This window comes from Microcaecilia unicolor, unplaced genomic scaffold (assembly GCF_901765095.1).
Source record: "Microcaecilia unicolor unplaced genomic scaffold, aMicUni1.1, whole genome shotgun sequence".
NCBI classification, from domain to species: Eukaryota; Metazoa; Chordata; class Amphibia; order Gymnophiona; family Siphonopidae; genus Microcaecilia; species Microcaecilia unicolor.
Genome location: NW_021963861.1, coordinates 391,982 through 414,431, shown reverse-complemented (window position 1 = coordinate 414,431; position 22,450 = coordinate 391,982). Strand labels below are relative to the sequence as shown.

Below are 22,450 nucleotides of genomic sequence, written 5' to 3'. Positions count from 1 at the left end.
GTTAGCTCATTTGCACGTGATTTCCTTCCTAAGGAAGGGAAGCCAGTTGGCCAGCTGAGCATGCGCAGAGCAGCCAAGTGTTATGCATGGCTGCTAAAGACGGCTTCATACACACAGACAAGCTGCGTGTATAATAGCCGTCTAAAACCTCCAATAAATTGCCGTCTTTGGCATTGTGCAGCAGAGGGAGAGAGCAGGACCCTGGAAAGAGAACTAAACAATCCGATGGAGACCCAGGTCTCTCTCTCAGTCAATCACAGCACGTTTAGCTGACATCAGTGACAGCTAAACACGCTGTGATTGGCGGAGAGAGACCGCATAATTGAAAGGGACGTCCATTTTGATTTGGATGTCTCGCACGTTCCGATCCCCCCCGATTCTCTCCGGTGGTCAGGTCATTTCGGACACCTTTAAAGAAGGACGTCCAAGTGCATGTGAGGGACATCCTTGGGTTTTTTTCCCCCGATTATGAGTGAAGGACGTCCAAGTGTTAGGCAAGCCCCCCTTGAAATTTGGCCGTCCCTACAATGAGGCAGTTGGGGACGTCCAAAATTCACTTTTTTGGTTTCTGTGAGAAGGACGTCCATTCCTTGATCTTTGCAGTTCTCTCTTTCCAGGGTCCCGCTGTCTCATCTGCTGCACAATGCCGAGGACGGCTTCAAACACGCAGACAAGCTGCGTGTATAATAGCTGTCTGCAGCCTCCAATTGCTGCAGAAGTGCTTCTTGCACTCACAAGAGCTCACAGCAGCCCCAGCCAGGCATTAACGAGAGGTGCAGACCTCCCGTTAGGTTTTCCACGGTAAAGGTAGGGACTGCTTTTGTGCATGGGGTCGGAAAACGGCTGTGCATCTGCTTTGCATGCACATTATAATACTAATTAGCTCATTATAATAACTTTTAGATCATTTGCATTCCGTTTTCGTTAGCTGCTACCGTGACAGGAAAATGGCTCGGAGAACCCTTTTGTGCATGTCTTGTTTTACTACTTGCTCGCTAGACTGGCCAGAACTGGTTTAAAAACCACTTTGCTGGCTCGTTAGGTTTAGTGTATCTGGATCTAAGTGTCACTCTTCCTCCAACCTTTTCCAGATTCCAAAACAACTGCACAGGTAGATCACGTTAATCTTCACCTTAAAGTCCTAAAAACACATTTAACCTTAAAAGTCCTAGAAATATGCTTTACTGGAATCCGCTGAATGGCACCTCAAAGTGACTAAAGCATCATTAATTCAATATTTGGAATTTGTGATCAATTTCTCAGTATGCCGACACTGTAATATGATATTTTAAAAATATATCTAAATGTCTTATGACTTAAGATTAAAGCTGCACTAAAATGGATGAACAGTGATTCTTTTGTTCTTATGTCTTGCACGGAGTGATTTTTTTGAAAAAAGTATTGCAGTGGACAAGATCTTTGCAGGAAGAAGATCTTTGGTTCTGCACAATCTCTACCTAAGCTAAGTAGCTGTTATTCAATTTTTTTGAACATCAGTTTTTTAACATCTTTTTTTGGATATTGTCCATCAATTAAACATTATGATCAGGGAGGAGGTAGGATGTGCTATGATGTAAATGTGGTGTCCCTGCAAAGCTTGGACTTTTAGTCCACAGCAATACAACAAAAAAACTGAGCACAACAAATAAATATTTATATAATTTTATTGAGCTTTTTACAAAAAGTAATTATGTATATAATATGAGTAAATGAGAACATTTTTAATACTTTAAAGATTCAATTAGGGTTTCTGTTATAGTTGCTAATTAAGATTAAAGCTGCCAACTGGATCCAGATTCGCAGGACAGGGTTGATCCAATCCTAGATTTATCCCAGTGCATGTGAAACTTAATCAACCCTGTCCTACAAATCTGGATCCAATGGCAGCCTTACTTAAGACTCTGCATCTCTATATTTCAAAGTGAAAGATTAACTAGTGCTCAGGTAGCCTTTATAATTTTTAGGATTTTAGATCTACCCTTTATCCAGATCAATGCACCCTATCCTAGATTAAATTAAAGGCTATTTTAGCTGAAGCTAGTTAAACACTATCTTCTATTTTCTTACAAAAATATTAAACCGAGTCAACATATTTCAAAGGGCTGGAAGACCTTCTCAGAGACAGTCCTCATATCAGACTCTGAAAGAACATCATTGGACTGAATAACCAAGGCAGTGAGGTTCCAAAAGTTTCCTAAGTCTTTTGTTCGAGGCCTTATTTTCTCAGTTTACTCTTCCATGCTCCAAACCACTCAACCGCGATCTTTTGAATAAAGGCAACAGCCTCAGAACTTTGTAAGGCCTTACATAAATCAGACCTATAGAGGTGAATAAAAAATATGATAATATTTGGCAAAGTGATAATAAGTGGATGCGTTTCTTCAAAGAGAATTTCCTGACTTCACCACAATCCAACAGGAAACTTTGCGTTAAATGCTATTTGCCCAATCAAGTCTTGCAATATTGGCGAGATGAAAATCATCAGACTGGTTACTCTAATAGTTTGAACTGCTAAGCGTCATGCATGGCCTGCGCAATAAGACTTGTGGTGCTAAAGACGGCTGAGGGGAGATATGATAGAGGTCTATAAAATAATGAGTGGAGTGGAAAGGGTAGACGTGAAGCATCTGTTTACTCTAAAATACTAGGACTAGGGGCATTTGATGAAGCTACAAAGTAGTACATTTAAATCGAATCAGAGAAAATTTTTCTTCATTCAATATGTAATTAAACTCTGGAATTCGTTGCCACAGAATGTGGTAAAGGCGGTTAGCTTAGCGGGGTTTAAAAAAGGTTTGGATGGCTTTCTAAAGGAAAAGTCCATAGACCATTAATTAAAATAGACTTGGGGAAAATCCACTCCTTATTTCTGGGATAAGGAGAATAAAATGTTTTGTACTTTTTTGGGATCTTGCCAGGTATTTGTGACCTGAATTGGCCACTGTTAGAAACAGGATGATAGCCTTGATAGGCCTTTGGTCTGTCCCAGTATGGCAATACTTATGTACTTTCTAGAAGAAACACGGGGAAAGGAGAGCATGATCTGTGGCACTATATCAAGCAGATATAAATGAGTAAACTGAGAGGACCAAGTGGTCTTTGTCATATTCAGTGTTAATTCAAAAGCAAATAACGTTAACCAGTGCGGGACTATAGCCACCCTGGAACAGTGTTGGCTTCCAATGAACAGAGGTAGTGCCAGAAGACTGCAACTGACCTAAAAATAAAACTAATTAATAAAAGAGTGCATGCTGTGCTATTACCATTCAATTGCTACTACGCAGATACACCAGCGAACTCCTGAAAGGAAAGTGAATTAGCAGGTGGTGTCTGGTGTGAGGATCAAGTGGCAGCATCCACACTAATTACAAGTACAAGACTGCTAAGCAATTACCTTGGTTCAAATACTATTACTCATTTTGATGTCAACAGCAGACGCTGTTAGAATATGTACATAAGTACATAAGTAATGCCACACTGGGAAAAGACCAAGGGTCCATCGAGCCCAGCATCTTGTCCACGACAGCGGCCAATCCAGGCCAAGGGCACCTGGCAAGCTTCCCAAACGTACAAACATTCTATACAATCAAGCCATTGTGACATCACTAATGAGGTTGGCTCTTATTGGTGGAATGAGCCACTATGACATCACAATAGGTTAAATCACTGCTCTATGTAATAAAAGTGAGCCAAGTAGAGGACATAAGTACATAAGTAATGCCACACTGGGAAAAGACCAAGGGTCCATCGAGCCCAGCATCCTGTCCACGACAGCGGCCAATCCAGGCCAAGGGCACCTGGCGAGCTTCTCAAACGTACAAACATTCTATACAATCAAGCCATTGTGACATCACTAATGAGGTTGGCTCTTATTGGTGGAATGAGCCACTATGACATCACAATAGGTTAAATCACTGCTCTATGTAATAAAAGTGAGCCAAGTAGAGGACATAAGTACATAAGTAATGCCACACTGGGAAAAGACCAAGGGTCCATCGAGCCCAGCATCCTGTCCACGACAGCGGCCAATCCAGGCCAAGGGCACCTGGCGAGCTTCCCAAACGTACAAACAATCTATACATGTTTTGAATACCGCAACTGTAGTTTATAATAACTGTTTAAATACTTATGATAAAGCCAGGGTTTCGCATGCAATTTGGAGGCTGCATTCATATCAAGCTTGCTTTTCAGACTAAATAACGTTAGGAGCACGTGCGAAGAAAAGGGAAAGTGATGAAAACGGACTTTAATCTAGGTAACCTAATATATCCAGAAAGGGAGAAATCTACATTGGCTGAATGAGCCACGGATTAGAATTGTCAATTACAGAATGCCCTCCAGGAAAAACACCGTTTTCTAAATATTAAAGATTTCTCTTAGATACAACTAGATAACTTGGAAGCCAGCATTTCAGAAACAGAAACCACTCCATGCACACTCAAATAAGGAACATTTTTTTTCTCTCTGACAGTCTGTGCTGGGGGCTGCTTTCCTCAACAAAATTAATTCCGCAACAGGTTTGACTACTTAGGTAAAAGCGCTAATGAATGTACACTTAGCAGCAGCCACCTGAAGCTCCCAGATCACACTTTGAAAGCAGCAGCACTGTGTAAACGGAAGCTCCGGAAAGCCATCAAGTAAAAGGTATCTGAAAACCAGGACTAGTGTAGCAGATAGATTTAACAAACCTGAAAAGACACTTTATTTTTTGCTCAGTGATTCAGCTGGAATATTTCTGGTTTTAGAGGGGGGAGGGCAGACTCAAGAAAAATGTTAGGAAGTATTTTTTCACGGAGAGAGTGGTGGATACTTGGAATGCCCTCCCGCGGGAGGTGGTGGAGATGAAAACGGTAACGGAATTCAAACATGCGTGGGATAAACATAAAGGAATCCTGTTCGGAAGAAATGGATCCTCAGAAGCTTAGCCGAGATTGGGTGGCAGATCCGGTGGGGGGAGGCGGGGATGGTGGTTGGGACGCAGGGCTAGTGCTGGGCAAGACTTCTACGGCCTCTGCCCTGAAAATGGCAGATACAAATCAAGGTAAGGTATACACAAAAAGTAGCACATATGGGTTTATCTTGTTGGGCAGACTGGATGGACCGTGCAGGTCTTTTTCTGCTGTCATCTACTATGTTACTATCAGGCTTATTTTCGAAAGTGATCGCCGGGCATCTTCCGACATAAATCGGGAGATGGCCGGCGATCTCTCAAAAGGGGCGAAATCGGTATAATCGAAAGCTGCTTTTTTTGACAGCATCGCCGCTTTCCCGTCGCCGAACCAGCAAAAGTTCAAGGGGGCGTGTAGGCGGCTTAGCGAAGGCGGGACATGGGCAGGCATAGGCGTGGCTACCAGATGGCCGGCTTTCGCGGATAATGGGAAAAAAAAGCAGCGTTAATCAGTATTTCGCCGGGTTTACTTGGTCCTTTTATTTTCACAACCAAGCCTCAAAAAGGTGCCCCAACTCACCAGATGACCACCGGAGGAAATGGGGGATGACCTCTCCATACTCCCCCAGTGGTCACCAACCCCCTCCCACACTAAAAAAAATAAAAATAAAAACCTTTTTTGCCAACCTGTATGCCAGCCTCAAATGTCATACCCAGCTCCCTGACAGCAGTATGCAAGTCCCTGGAGCATTTTTTAATGGGTGCAGTGCACTTCAGGCAGGCAGACCCCCCCCTACTTGTTACACTTGTGGTGCTAAGTGTTGAGCCCTCCAAACCCCCCCAAAACCCACTGTACCCACATGTAGGTGCCCCCCTTCACCCATAAGGGCTATGGTAATGGTGTAGAATTGTGGGGAGTGGGTTTGGGGGGGCTCAGCACCCAAGGTAAGGGAGCTATGCACCTGGGAGCTTCTTTTGTATTTTTTAAACATTTTTTGAAGTGCCCCCTAGGGTGCCCGGTTGGTGTCCTGGCATGTCAGGGGGACCAGTGCACTACAAATGCTGGCTCCTCCCACGAGCAAATGCCTTGGATTTAGCCGGGGTTGAGATGGCCGCTTTTAGTTTCCATTATCGCTGAAAAACAAAACTGGCCATCTCAAACCCGGCAAACTCTGGCATTTGGCCGGGCCAAACCATATAATCGAAAGAAAAGATGGCCGTCCACCTTTTTCGATAATACGGTTCAGCCAGCTGTTTGCAGCGCTGTCAAAATAGATCGTCGGCAATCTATTTCGCTGGCGCCGTTCGATTATTCCCCTCTATGTTACTATGTAAATGTGGGTAATTTCCTTTGAGTGCTGTAAAGAGGTAACTTCCGTCCTTGTATGTCCTCAGAGGGCAGGCGTAGTAGTGAGAGACAGATTCCCTACACTGGGTTCCCAGTTTAACTTCCACGAGAGGAAGCCCCCCAGAGCCACGTTTCCTCACATCACGTGGCTCCCTCCTCAGCTCATAGGCTTGTCCCAACCACTCCTCAATACCCTCTCAGAAAAGACATTCTATTTGCCTTTTGATACCCTGGTTCACCTCTTTGTTTATTTATTGAGATTTATTAACCACCTTTATAAAAAAGATTCACCCAAGGTGGTGCTTCTGCTTAGCTGACCCCCACCTGTTCTTCTGAGTACTCTCCTCCCGCCCCACCTCCCAACTGCTGTTTTTTCAGGCAAATAGAAGTGATTCCAGAACTTAAGTGCACACAGTGGTTTGAATACATTTACACCATCCTTGTAGCAGGTGTAAATTTCTGCATTTGAATCTATTTTATAAAGGATTTTAGGTGCTTATGTTGCCTCCGTAAAGCAGTGATAAAACAGGCTCCTTCTTAGACTTTCAACACAGGTATTGCTGTTGTAAAATTACCCCCTACATCTTTGCCTGGGTGGGACAAAAGCCCCTGTTTACTAAGCTGCATTAGATGTAAACGTAGCAATTAATGAAAGCTAACAGTTAAAGTGGGGTCTTAGCAGTAGAAGCATAAGGTGACAGGGGAGGCCTGACCAAGAGAAAAAAAAGAGGATGAGTCCATGGAAAGGGGAGGGGAGGGGTCTGTGGCAAAGAAACAGGAGATGCATGCAAAAGCTATCTCAGACAAACACACAGCAAGTGGGCTTTGCAGGATGTTCCAGGCATGCTTGGGATATTTATTTATTTTATTTATGCATTCTTGTATCCCACTGTTATCCAAAAACAAAGTTTGGTTCAAAGTGGCTTACAATTTACATTTTAGGTAAAGAGGTGTGGTAGCCGTGTTAGTCCACTCTTAAAGGTAATCAATAGAAATCAAACAAAATAAAACATGGAAAAGAAAATAAGATGATACCTTTTTTATTGGACATAACTTAATACATTTCTTGATTAGCTTTCGAAGGTTGCCCTTCTTCCTCAGATCGGAAATAAGCAAATGTGCTAGCTGACAGTGTATATAAGTGAAAAGATTCAAGCATTACTATGACAGTCTGACAGGGTGGGAGGATGGGGGTGGGTCGGAGGTATGCATGGGGACATCAAAGCATATCATTGATATTCTAACAGGATGGGTGTGGATAGGTGAGGGGTGGGGTGATCAACAGAGACATACCTATCCACACCCATCCTTTTAGAATATCAATGATATTGATATGCTTTGATGTCCCCATGCATACCTCCTACCCACCCCATCCCCCCACCCTGTCAGACTGTCATAGTAATGCTTGAATGTTTTCACTTATATACACTGTCAGCTAGCACATTTGCTTATTTCCGATCTGAGGAAGAAGGGCAACCTTCGAAACTAATCAAGAAATGTATTAAGTTATGTCCAATAAAAAAGGTATCATCTTATTTTATTTTCCATGTTTTATTTTCTATTTCTATTGATTACATTTTAGGTAAGAATTACAATAGTATTTTACCGTTATGACATAGATATTTTGTTTAAGCCATAGATGCCAACATTTCAAAATGACTGGGGGGTACCAAAAACAATACAAACTACCCCTCCCTGAAAACAGTGAAGGAGCTTTCTCAATACAGGGGGTTCTCAGCATCCCACTGGCACCCATAGAGCTGGCTCCTATGGTTGAAGCCAGTGGTTCCCAAACCTGATCTTGGAGACACCACAGCCAGTCAGGTTTTCAACATATCCACAATGAATATTCATTAGATAGATTTGCATACAGTGAAAGCAGTGCATGCAAATCTCTCTCATGAATACTCATTGTGGGTATCCTGAAAACCTGACTGGCTGGGGTGCCTCCAGGACCTGGTTTGGGAACCATTGGTTTAAGCTGTTCCAGATGATATCTGGAAGAAGCTTGATGTCGGCACCACTGGACGATATCAACCACATTTGCGACTGGTCATACTGCTTGGCCCTTGGAGAAAGTAGCCCTTTACCAACATAAAATGTTAGAAATCCTTAGTAAATAAGCTTTAAATGACACCTGTGAGAAATGGCATGCCCTACTAATGAATCTATCTTTAAAATGGCCATCGATATGCCAAATGCAGAATAAATAAAAGTACTCTTTTCCTGCCTGGTACTGAGTGGAGGAGTGGCCTAGTGGTTAGGGTGGTGGACTTTGGTCCTGGGGAACTGAGGAACTGAGTTCAATTCCCGGCACAGGCAGCTCCTTGTGACTCTGGGCAAGTCACTTAACCCTCCATTGCCCCATGTAAGCCGCATTGAGCCTGCCATGAGTGGGAAAGCGCAGGGTACAAATGTAACAAAAATAAAATAGATACTATTGGAGATTCTACATGGAATGTTGCTACTATTGGAGATTCTACATGGAATGTTGCTATTCCACTAGCAACATTCCATGTACAAGGCTGCGCAGGCTTCTGTTTCTGTGAGTCTGACGTCCTGCACGTACAAGTAGGACGTCAGACTCACAGAAGCAGAAGCCTGCGCGGCCACATTGCTGATCTGCAAGGGCCGACTTCTAGTGGAATAGCAACATTCCATGTAGAATACCTGTCTTTTAGATTGTAAGCTCCTTGAGCAGGGACTGTCCTTCCATGTTAAATTGTACAGCACTGCATAACCCTAGTAGCGCTTTAGAAATGTTAAGTAGTAGTAGAATGTCAAATAGTAGCAACAGTGGAGGAGTGGCCTAGTGGTTAGGGTGGTGGACTTTGGTCCTGAGGGGTGGCCTAGTGGTTAGGGTGGTGGACTTTGGTCCTGGGGAAATGAGGAACTGAGTTTGATTCCCACTTCAGGCACAGGCAGCTCCTTGTGACTCTGGGCAAGTCACTTAACCCTCCATTGCCACACGTAAGCCGCATTGAGCCTGCCATGAGTGGGAAAGCACGGGGTACAAATGTAAAAAAAAGCAGAGATTCAGCACCACAAATGTCCTGTACTAGTCCAGAGAAACGACTCTCTCATTTGTCTGAGTTTTTAGTAAATATTTCTTTTCTTGTTTTTAAGTTAGCCTCTGCTTTTCAAAGCATGATCTCTCTCTGGAACTTTAAAATGGATATAAAACTAAATAAATGTGGCCAAATCATATGGAACTACTTTCAACAATTCCTCATAATCAAAAAAGGAAAAGGCAAACCTTGTTTTACTTCCATCTGGTAAATGTAAATTGTTCATTTCTCTGCAAACACAGGACATGTTATGTCTTGGCAAGGTTTACAGAATTTGTTATAGAGCATTCTTCAATGATAGCTAAGCAATTATAGCTGGTTTCCGCTTCTGCTCAACTTCTGTTGCAAAGGTCTGGATTAAATGGAGGTTAAAACGGGTAATGACTATGGGGGTCTGAGAATCGGCAAGGTCCTCTAAGATCCCAATTTGACCCATCAAATGTCCCTTACTCTCTTACACCAATTCAGTCTCCTGCACCATCATTTTTTTGGTCCGAAAGATTTCTAATTTTGAACTTTGAACATTAGTGGCTTATGGAAATATGGAGTCAGAGGAGTGGCCTAGTGGTGAGAGTGGTGGACTTAGGTCCTGAGGAACTGAGTTCGATTCCCATTTCAGGCACAGGTAGCTCCTTGTGACTCTGGGCAAGTCACTTAACCCTCCATTGCCCCATGTAAGCCGCATTGAGCCTGCCATGAGTGGGAAAGCGCAGGGTACAAATGTAACAAAAATAAAATAGATACTATTGGAGATTCTACATGGAATGTTGCTACTATTGGAGATTCTACATGGAATGTTGCTATTCCACTAGCAACATTCCATGTACAAGGCTACGCAGGCTTCTGTTTCTGTGAGTCTGACGTCCTGCACGTCAGACTCACAGAAGCAGAAGCCTGCGCGGCCACATTGCTGATCTGCAAGGACCGACTTCTACATGGAATGTTGCTAGTGGAATAGCAACATTCCATGTAGAATCTCAAATAGTAGCAACAGTGGAGGAGTGGCCTAGTGGTTAGGGTGGTGGACTCTGGTCCTGGGGAACTGAGGAACTGAGTTGGATTCCCATTTCAAAAATGTGCACAAAAGTTCGGTAGTAAGGGCAGCTTCACTAACAAAAGTATTAGAACCAGAATGCTGTTCTGTGCATAAATATTCACCTTGCAAAAAAATCCTGCACATACATTTTTCAAAGACTAATATGGAGTGGAGAAATGGAGGAGTAGCCTATTGGTTAATACAGCAGCCTCAGAACCAGCGGAGCTGGGTTCATTTCCCACTGCAGTTCCTTCTGACCCTGAGCAAGTCACCTAACCCTCCACAGATTGTGAGCCCAGTAGAGACAGAGAAAGTACCTGCATTGAATATGAAAATCACTTTGATTGTACCTCAGAAAGGCGGTAAATCAAGTCCATAACTATTTACCCTTACCTTATCTATGCACAGAACAATATTGGCATTCTTGTTTTCAGCAGAAAGCAGAAGGCACCTCCAGGTACACCAACCAATACAAAAAAAAAACACACTGAAAAGGGGGTAGACCAATGAAGTTCCAACACAGGGTTAATTATTACTACTACTACTACTTATCATTTCTATAGCGCTACTAGACGTACGCAGCACTGTACACTTGAACATGAAGAGACAGTCCCTGCTCGACAGAGATTACAATCTAATTAGGACAGACAAACAGGACAAATAAGGGATAAGGACAAAGGGTAGCAAGATTCCGTGCAGAATCTCAAAGAGTAGCAAGATTCCGGAATCCCAAAGACTACTACTACTACTTATCATTTCTATAGCGCTACTAGACGTACGCAGCGCTGTACACTTGAACATGAAGAGACAGTCCCTGCTCGACAGAGCTTACAGTCTAATTAGGACAATCTAATTACCCCCTTTACCCCACCTCTGTCACTCTCTCCCCGACCTTTGGCTTAACTTGACAAGGTTCAGGTGGTGACAGTCCTAACACACCAGTAATAGTTACACATTGGTTTCTACATGTGAAGCAGATGTTTTGAGGTGGGAAATTTAAGGATCTGATTTGGGTGTAGACTAGGGGGAGGAGGGATGAAGGTTGGTATGTGTTGCACAGCCCATATTGGCATCAAATCAACTCTTGCCAACTACATGAAAGTTGTCAAGAGTTGATTTGATGCCAATAAATACCCCTGCTTTGGAACTTCATTGGTCTACCAATTTTGGAGTGTGTTTTTTGGCATGTTCGTTTTCTTCAGATATGCACACAGAAGGCCGGATTCAGAAAACGGCACCCAAACTTAGGTGTTATTAAGATCCATGCTAAGTGCCAATTCTATAAAGGTCGCTTAGCACTGAGCAGTCTTTACAGAATAGCGCTTCATGCGGATTCCTGTGCCCAAGTTTGGATATGAGGACTTATGCCTGCTGAAACCTCGAGTGAATGCTGGTGCGCATCTAATAGCAGCTGGGTATGTAAATGACCCTATTTTAGCCACGCCCTTTTTTTGTGCCATGCCTGTCGTTTGTAATGTTAATTTAGGGGCTCTTTTAATAAACCACATTAAGCGCTAATGAAGTTTTGCGACACCTAGTTCAATCAATGGTATTAAGTCACCTAGACTACTGTAATGGAATATATGCTGGATGCAAAGAACAAGAGACTTCAGACTGCCCAAAATACAGCCGCCAGATTCATTTTTGGTAAATCCAAATTTGAAAATTCTAAGCCCCTTCGAGAAAAATTACACTGGCTCCCAATAAAGGAAAGAATTAACTTCAAAATTTGTGCCCTAGTCCACAAAATTCTTTACGGAGAAGTCCCAGGATACATGATTAACCTACTCAACCTTCCTTCTAGGAATACATCAAGAAGATCCCGTTCATTTCTAAACCTCCATTATCCTACCTGCAACAGCCTCAAGAATAAATCTACCTATGCTACCTCCTTTTCCTTTATCAGCGCCCAATTATGGAATGCTTTACCAAAAGCGGTCAACACTACCCAAAATCATCTTAACTTTAGGAAATTACTCAAGACCAGCTTATTCAAGAAAGCCTATTCCCAGGATCCAACATAAATCCTAAAGTCCTCCAAAGCAATACATTAATGGACTGTTTTGGACTCTTTTTCTTTTCCTTCCTTTCAACTTGTTCTTCTACACTCTCTGTTTACCACAATATATTGTAATTGATTAATAACCGGGTTGGCGATTGCCTTCTCGGTTTAATGTGAGCCACATTGACCCTGCAAACATGTGGGAAAATGTGGGGTATAAATGTGACTAAATAAATAAATAAATGCACTGAAGTCCATTAGTCCATTGCTAAGCTTTAGTGAAAGCGCCCCTTTACGCAAGAAAAATGGCTTACCGCAAAACACAAATTGACACTAATTGCGTGTTTTGTTTTATTATTTTTTGCTATTTATTCTGGAGATAGCGTGTCATGGGAGGGAAATAGGCATGGAAGGGTCAACCAGCAAGTGGTTAATGTAGAGTTAACCCTGGAGATCTTATTGCTTCCTAAATAGGAGGCAGTAAAGGCTCCCACATTATCTTAGTACAACGGCTTTTTAATTAATTCTGGGTCACAAGTAGGGTTTCCAAGTCCGCGGTTTTCCTGCAGAATTGGGTGGGTTTTTTGTGCTGGCCATGGGCACTTTCCAGCAGTCGTGGGTTGTGACTTTTTGAGCCAGTTTTGTTTTTGGGCAGCCACTGCTGGTTCTTCCTTCCAGCTCTCTCTACTGCCACTCTACTGGTCAAATTTGGAGCCGGAATGAGGCTTGGTTCATCTCAAGCCTCATTCTGGCTCCAAATTTGACCAATAGGAGGGCGAAGTGTGTGATGAGGTCATCAGCTGAAGATATGCTCTGGAGGAGAAGCCAGGAGTGAGGAAGAGAGCGCAATAGCACGTGGGAAGAGGAGAGGAGGCAGAGCAAGCACTCTTGCACAGTTGCCCCCTCCCTCCCACTCCTCAGAGAGCCCACTGGGCAGCTTGGGGTGTCTTTGGGCTTCTTTGGGGTGCAGGTTGGGCTGGGGAATGTAAAAAGAGAAGCCAAATCTAGCAGCTCAGAATTTACTTGGTAACTTACGCCAAGCCTTCTTCTAGCTTCTGAATTTTCTTCTGAGCACTTCCTTTCTCTTGCTCCAGTTCACTCTGGAGTGCATGAACCTGTAATTTTAATAGAACAATTCACAGTTTAGGAATCAACAACAGTTTTTGTCTAGACTTACTGTAGAAATTCCATTCTATTCTCATTTATTTGCTTAATGTACCCACCCCTTTTAATAAGTATTAGGCAGTTTACGTTTACAACATATCAATAACAACACGGTAATATAAAATATATAAAACTCGAATTAATAATATCAATATTAAAGACATTTACTGCCCTGTACAATTAAGGGAGCTTTTTACTAAAGTGCATTAGGCACTTACCGCCAACTTCGATAAAAGGTGGCCAAAGTTAGGTCCAAGTTATAGAATAAGGACAGTTATGCCTGTAAACTCAGGCCCCGATGCTCCAAACTCCAGTGCTGTTCTGAATAGTGACGTAAAAATACTGCTGGAACAGCGCAGAATAACAACGAAAATGATATGCTCATAGCGTTCAGCATTAAGGAGTTCGTCGGGAGGATTGTGCTTGGCGCATGCGCAGAAGAGTTCCGCATTAACCTCAGCTCCTGTGCGCAAGCGCTTAGTAAAACCTGAACGCAAAGAATACTACTACTACTTGACATTTCTAAAGCGCTACTAGGGTTACGCAGCGCTGTACAATTTAACATAGAAGGACAGTCCCTGCTCAAAGGAGCTTACAATCTAAAGGACAAATGTACAGTCAGTCAAATAGGGCACATTGGTGTCTGTTTTCTGCGGCCTGAATATAATTGTTTTACGTTTTTTTTCAGCTTATATTTAGACACAGGAAACAGACGCCAATGTGTGGGGTAACCTAAATGATGCTGCACTGGGGCACTGCAACCAAGGTTAGATAGAGCCCTTTAACATGTGTTAAGAGGCAGATAATGTAGATCAGTGCGCTAGCTCACTTTGATAACTACCACCCTTATGTACGTGTTTAAGAACATTTAAAGTTCTGCTATCCCAGGCAAGCTTTCTCTGCAGGGAATGCAATTCACCTAAAAACATCTGTAGGTTGTTATATCAAAATTCAATGTTATCAAACACTGACAAATGTGTATTTCTCTGGGAAAAGTATTTCTCTGATGGGAAATAGGCTTAGGTTCAAACAAGGGGAAAAATGTCAAGATATTCAAACAATGACAGCAAATTTGCTGTTTTATATTAGATTTATAAAACCAAATGAATTTGTAAAAGAATTAAATGACCTTTCCTTGAATTTCTTCTTGTTTTTCCATATTAAACGAGTATCCAACCCTTCAACAATCTGAAGCAAGCAGCAGAAAATTAATCTGTACGTAAGTAATCAGAATACTACTACTACTAATCATTTCTATAGTGCTACTAGACATATGCAGCGTTGTACACATTAATTAAGGAATCCATCCTGCATGAAACAGCAGGGACTTCTCGTGTGGCAGGCCTCACAACACACTTCCAATCAGTGAGAGGGCTGCACTGGGAACTACTACTACTACTACTATTTAGCATTTCTATAGCGCTACAAGGCGTACGCAGCGCTGCACAAACATAGAAGAAAGACAGTCCCTGCTCAAAGAGCTTACAATCTAATAGACAAAAAATAAATAAAGTAAGCAAATCAAATCAATTAATGTGAACGGGAAGGAAGAGAGGAGGGTAGGTGGAGGCGAATGGTTATGAGTCAAAAGCAATGTTAAAGAGGTGGGCTTTCAGTCTAGATTTAAAGGTGGCCAAGGTTGGGGCAAGACGTAGGGGCTCAGGAAGTTTATTCCAGGCGTAGGGTGCAGCGAGACAGAAGGCGCGAAGTCTGGAGTTGGCAGTAGTGGAGAAGGGAACAGATAAGAAGGATTTATCCATGGAGCGGAGTGCACGGGAAGGGGTGTAGGGAAGGACGAGTGTGGAGAGATACTGGGGAGCAGCAGAGTGAGTACATTTATAGGTTAGTAGAAGAAGTTTGAACAGGATGCGAAAACGGATAGGGAGCCAGTGAAGGGTCTTGAGGAGAGGGGTAGTATGAGTAAAGCGAACCTGGCGGAAGATGAGACGGGCAGCAGAGTTTTGAACCGACTGGAGAGGGGAGAGGTGACTAAGTGGGAGGCCAGCAAGGCCACTCACCTCAGAATCTGCTGAGTGGAAAGACTATGGGGAGACCCCCTCAGACAGTTTGCTGAGCAGGTAGAGTCTCCACCCAAATATCCTTAACCCATACTGCTGGGCTTTGCTACCTTTAAAAAGGATCTTTCAGACCCCTGACGCAGGTATATCTGCCAATTAAATCATTGTACACAATCAGCTCCTACAGTTATATTCACCTTTACCCTCTTCCACCCCTTTGTGTATTTCTAACCCTTTGTGTGACGGTCAGCACATTATGTCTCATTCCAAGCATCTTCTTCATTCTAGAAGCTGTCACACAATTCTCAAGACAGGCTATCAGGCTTATTTTCGAAAGAGAAGGACGGCCATCTCGACACAAATTCGGCATAATCGAAAGCCGATTTTGGGTGTCCCCAACTGCTTTCCGTCACGGGAATGACCAAAGTTCACGGGGGCGTGTCGGAGGCGTAGCGAAGGTAGGACTTGGGCGTGCCTAACACATGGACATCCTCGACCCATAATCGAAAAAAAAGGGCGTCCCTGATGAGCACTTGGACGACTTTACTTGGTCCTTTTTTTGTTACGACCAAGCAACGAAAAGGTGCCCAAACTGACCAGATGACCACCGGAGGGAATCGGGGATGACCTCCTCTTACTCCCCTAGTGGTCACTAACCCCCTCCCACCCTCAAAAAAAATAGTTTAAAAATCTTTTGTGCGAGCCTCTATGCCAGCCTCAAATGTCATACTCAGGTCCATTGCAGCACTATGCAGGTCCCTGGAGCAGTTTTAGTGGGTGCAGTGCACTTCAGGCAGGCGGATCCAGGCCCATCCCCCCCCCCCCACCTGTTACACTTGTGGTGGTAAATATGAGCCCTCCAAAACCCACCACAAACCCACTGTACCCACATGTAGCTGCCCCCCTTCACCTGTAAGGGCTATGGTAGTGGTGTACAGTTGTGGGTAGTGGGTTTTGGGGGGCTCAGCACACAAAGTAAGGGAGCTTTGTACCTGGGAGCTTTTTCTGAAGTCCACTGCAGTGCCCCCTAGGGTGCCCGGTTGGTGTCCTGGCATGTGAGGGGGACCAGTGCACTACGAATGCTGGCTCCTCCCATGACCAAAGGGCTTGCATTTGGTCGTTTCTGAGATAGACGTCCTTAGTTTCCATTATCGCCGATAATCAGAAACGACCAAGTCTAAGGACGACCATCTCTAGGGACGACCTAAATGTCAAGATTTGGGCATCCCCGACCGTATTATCGAAACGAAAGATGGACGCCCATCTTGTTTTGATAATACGGGTTTCCCCGCCCCTTCGCCGGGACGTCCTGCGAGGACGTCCTCAGGAAAACTTGGGCACCCCTTTCGATTATGCCCCTCTACACTACCCACCTCAGGACTGGCTGGATGTTTGTTTCTTCGGGTGCTAAGGGATCTACAGCGAACGGATAGCACTATACCCAGAAAAATGATCTCTATTGCTGCCTCAAATAAACTGGCATAACCCAGCAAGTGCTCAATGCTTCAAACCAAAGCTTAATAAAAAAAAAAAAATCTTCACATTTTAAGAGGGAAAACTATAGCTTTAGAACATTTCTAATCAAATTTCTTTCATATTTTGAAACTCCGCAGTTATTTGGTTTGGACTTTTTCGACTCTTACTCGATAAGGAAACAAGAAGCGTCTGTTCACGCTTTCCAAAAATACTAGGACTAGGGGGCATGCGATGAAACTACAGTGTAGTAAATTTAAAACAAATCGGAGAAAATTTTTCTTCACCCAACGTATAATTAAACTCTGGAATTCGTTGCCAGAGAAAGTGGTGAAGGCGGTTAGCTTAGCAGAGTTTAAAAAGGGGTTAGATGGTTTCCTAAAGGACATGTCCATAAACCACTACTAAATGGACTTGGGAAAAATCCACAATTCCACATGTATAGAATGTTTGTACGTTTGGAAAGCTTGCCAGGTGCCCTTGGCCTGGATTGGCCGCTGTCGTGGACAGGATGCTGGGCTCGATGGACCCTTGGTCTTTTCCCAGTGTGGCATTACTTATGTACTTATGTCCTCTACTTGGCTCACTTTTATTACATAGAGCAGTGGTTTAACCTATTGTGATGTCATAGTGGCTCATTCCACCAATAAGAGCTAACCTCATTAGTGATGTCACAATGGCTTGATTGTATAGAATGTTTGTACGTTTGGGAAGCTCGCCAGGTGCCCTTGGCCTGGATTGGCCGCTGTCGTGGACAGGATGCTGGGCTCGATGGACCCTTGGTCTTTTCCCAGTGTGGCATTACTTATGTACTTTTCTTATGTACGATGCTGGGCCAACGCTGCTCTCTGGAAAATGTGCTGCCGCTCTTCCTTTTCATTGGCTCTTTAGGGTACACAGACTAGCTTATCAGTGCCAAGCAGGTGCTTCCTCTGCTAGTAAAACCATTTAGCCTAACCGATTCCTGATTTAATAGATTAGCCCACTTCATCAAACAGTGACATTTAGGTTTATTACCTATTATTTGTTTGATGTCGAAGGATCTTAATGACAGGGAACGGTCACTGTAGATCTGTTCAAGCTATTAGATAATTCTTATGTGCTTAACTGATGCTGCCGGTTTCCTTCACTTGAAAGATAGGTCAGGGGTTTAGCATTTTACAGCACCCTCCATGCGCTTTTATTGGCCTCTTTCAATAACACAGTTCGGATGTATTTTTATGTTGACAGTGGGGGGGAGGGGGGGTCCTAGTTTATTACCTGGCCTTGTTTAATGGTCTCTGACTCTGTACACACCTGAACTGTTTTCTCATTACAAAAGCAGCTCTTCAAAATAACATCCCAGGATGTCTTCGGCAGGCAGCCCGAGCAGGTTTGCTTTTTAAGATTTATTGCCTGGCAATTTAACAGGTGGCCTGGATTAAATTTTAGAGGCCTCTGAATGAAGGAAGATAAAAATCGACTTGAAAAGAGAAAGCACTGCAGGCATTACCATGTATTTGCTACTTGTATTCATACAGGAGGCTTTGATAATTTTGCCCTACAGACGGCACTGATGCATAATTAACTTAATGCTGCATTTTAATGTAGGTAAACACCGGGATATTTTAGAATGATTAGCCAGGTGCTACTTTCATGCAAAGAAAAGGTAACAATTAAAAACGGCCATTTCTGTTAAAGTGTTCCCATTAATTGTTTGGGGGGGGAGGGGGATTATTTTTGACAACTGAATATTTTCCCTTTTTTCGGCTTGTATCAGCATTCATGGACAGACTCTTGAACCTTGATACCTGGTTCCTTCTTGGGTGGGAGGGCAGGGGGAGGGGCTATTAAAACCCTGATTTAAAACTTGTTTAAATGATTACATTTTTGATTAGATTTGCTTAGGTTATATCTAGTTTAATCCCATGTTTACATTGTTCTCTTTGCGTTATCGTAATTAGTTTGCAATTCTTTCTTATGAAATTGTACTTTGCTTGGGATATCAATAAAGCTCTCTAAAACATTTTTTTTAAATGTGTTAATGAGTGCATTTAAGGATTACAAAATAAGAAAAGTATGATTTTCACTCAGAAAGCTGCAGGTTTCAAGAGTGCCAGAGCGGTTTCTGTTTTGCAATTTCACTAGAACCTTCCCATAAGGACCAGTAGCACTGCATGATGGTTAGAGGGCTAAGCTGTAAAACCCGAGAATGTCATTTTGATTCCCTGTACAGTTTAAGCTTTCTGAGGCAGGAACAGATACCTATTTTCCTGTCTGCTTTGAAATTAGTTCTGCCACGCAAGCTGTTTACTTCAATTATTAGCCAATGCTGTCTGCAGAGCATATTTTGGCTGTCAGTCCTCTACATGGAAAGGAAGGAAAGCAAACAAATGTGGGAAGAACTTATTACGAAAAAAAACCAATAAAATGGTGCAATGAAATCATGAATGAAACATCTCTCTTTCCATCACTTTGATCTACTAGAACAAAGGGATATAAGTGAGAAAGAAGTACTAATCTAACATATAAAAAAAGAAGAAACACACATGTTGGAGGATGCGTTTAAAGAAGGTGAAATTAGGCCTTACCTGCTAATTTTCTTTCCTCTAGACCCTCCAGACCGGTCAAGACGCTTGGGTTATGCTCGCCTACCAGCAGAGGGAGACTGAGAACACTAACTTCAAACTATGTACATATAACCTGTGCCTAGCCACCTGACGTCAGTATCCGCTTAGCAAAGCAGAAAACCAAAAACCTGAAAACGAGAAACAAAACCCCTGTACCTGGAAAACCAATAGTCAAACACCAACAGTGTGCTTCCACAGACGGAACGTCCAAACGTCCCGCTCTGTACTGTTTTAGAGTCAAAGAAATTCTCTCCGACCACACTAAACTTGAAAGAATAGTCATAGCAGAACACGGCTCAAAATCACTTCTGATAATACACAGGGCGGTCTCTTGACCGGTCTGGAGGGTCTAGAGGAAAGAAAATTAGCAGGTAAGGCCTAATTTCACCTTCCTCTTCAACCCTCCAGACCGGTCAAGACGCTTGGGAAGTACCAAAGCAGTAGAAACTTAAGGGTGGGACCCTCGAAAAGCAGAAGACAACACAGCCGCTCCAAACCGAGCATCCTCTTTTGCCTGAACATCAAGTCTGTAATGCTTCACAAAGGAATGGATGGAAGACCACGCCGCTGCCTTACAAATATCCTGCGGAGGAATAAAACTACTTTCCGCCCAAGAAGCAGCTACCCCCCGAGTAGAATGAGCCTTAAGCACCGAGGGCACGGCACGGCATTTCAACAAGTACGCCGACGCAATGGTCTCCTTCAACCACCTAGCCAGAGTAGCCTTGGAAGCTGCTGCCCCTTTTTTGGGACCTCCAAACAACACAAACAACCTATCCGATGCTCGAAAATCCTGCGTTCTGCGCAAATACGACCGTAAAACGCGCCGTACATCCAACTTAGCCAGCCGACGTTGCGTAAGGTCCCCAGCGCGATCCCCCAACACAGGCAAGGAAATCACCTGGTTGACATGAAAAGCCGACACCACCTTAGGCACAAAGGAAGGAACCGTCCGTAAAGTCACTTTCTCCTTAGCAAATGACAGAAAAGGCTCCCTGCAAGACAGAGCCTGAAGCTCTGAAATCCTACGCGCCGAAGAAATGGCCACCAGAAAAAACGCCTTCAAAGTAAGATCCTTACGTGTAATGGATGCCACGGGTTCAAACGGAGGTGCCACCAACGCCTCCAGAACCAAATTTAAATCCCAAGGCGGAACCAACGGACGACGAGGCGGCCGAATCAACTTCACTGCCTTCAGGAACCGCCCCACATCAGGAGAAGCCGCCAAGGAAACTCCCCGAATCTTACCTCTAAAACAAGACAAGGCAGCAACCTGCACTTTCAGGGAAGAGAGCGACAGTCCCCTCTCCAAGCCATCCTGCAGAAAATCCAAAACTTCCACCACCGAAGCACGCAAAGGGACATAAGCCCGCTCTTGACACCAGTTCTCGAAGGTGCGCCACACTCTCACATACGCCAAAGAAGTAGACCTCTTGCGAGACCGCAACATCGTATCAACCACTCTGGGTGAAAACCCTTTCTTTCTCAACCGGTGCCTCTCAAGAGCCAAGCCGTAAGCAAGAACGGAGAGGGATCTGCCATCTCTATCGGCCCCTGAACCAGTCGCACCCGAGGCCCCAAAGGAATCGGATCCTGCACCAGTAACCGCATCAGATCTCCGTACCACGGACGCCGGGGCCAATTGGGCGCTATCAGAACCACTAACCCCGAGTGACGACCGATCCGCTGTACCACGCGGCCCACCAGCGGCCACGGCGGGAACACGTAGAGCAGCTGCTGAGGTGGCCACGGAAGCACCAACGCGTCGATGCCCTCGGCTCGAGCATCCCTTCGACGACTGAAGAACCGAGGGACCTGCGCATTGTCGGCCGACGCCATAAGATCCAACACTGGCCGACCCCACTGCAACACTATCTGCTCGAACACGGAGGGATGGAGAGCCCACTCTCCGGGATCCAACGTATGCCTGCTCAGATAATCTGCACTCACGTTGTCCACCCCTGCCACGTGTCCCGCTGACAGACTCTGCAGATGAACTTCTGCCCATGACAGCAACTCCGTCGCCTCTACCGCTAACCCGGGACTCTTTGTTCCCCCCTGTCGATTTACATAAGCGACGGCCGTGGCATTGTCTGAAAGAACCCTGACTGCCTTGCCGTCCAGAAGACTCTGAAAGGCCCGAAGAGCCAACCGAATAGCTCGCGTCTCCAGGCGATTGATGGACCAACTTGCCTCCTCCAACGTCCAACGCCCTTGGGCCACCTGACCCAGACAATGCGCCCCCCATCCTGACAGACTCGCATCCGTGGTCAGCACCACCCAGTCTGGCGTGTCCAACGGCATGCCCTTCGCTAGATTCGGAGAGAGGAGCCACCAGCGAAGACTGCCCCGAGCCACCTCCGGCAGGGAGAGCCTCTCCTCCAAACTCTGAAACTGAGGAGACCAGCGAGACAACAACGCTACCTGTAACGGTCTCATGTGGGCCCTGGCCCAAGGTACCACCTCTATTGATGCCGCCATCAGACCCAGCACCCGAAGATACTCCCGCGCCGACGGCGCCCTCTGAGCTCGGAGCTGCCGGATCTGAGACTGTAGCTTGGAGATGCGAGGCGCTGTCAAAAACACACGGCCTCTCTTCGTGTCGAATCGGACTCCCAAATATTCTAGGGACTGCGACGGAACGAGGTGACTCTTGGCCAGATTGACAACCCAACCGAGCGACTGCAGAAAGGACACCACCCGACCGGTGACCTCCTCGCTCTCTGCTTTTGATTTGGCTCGAATCAACCAGTCGTCTAGGTACGGATGGACCAAAATGCCCTGCAAACGCAGCGCTGCCGCCACCACTACCATGACCTTGGAAAAGGTGCGAGGCGCTGTCGC

General features: G+C 44.5%; 1 protein-coding gene across 1 annotated transcript in view; it reads right to left on the bottom strand.

Annotated features, from left to right (window-relative positions):
• LOC115459683 (centrosomal protein of 112 kDa-like) overlaps window positions 1–22,450 on the bottom strand; it is a 314,545-nt gene that overhangs the window by 106,726 nt on the left and 185,369 nt on the right. The window contains exon 17 of the mRNA XM_030189491.1: window positions 13,378–13,457. Coding sequence (XP_030045351.1) covers window positions 13,378–13,457 — 80 coding nt within the window. The remainder of the gene's footprint in view (window positions 1–13,377; window positions 13,458–22,450) is intronic.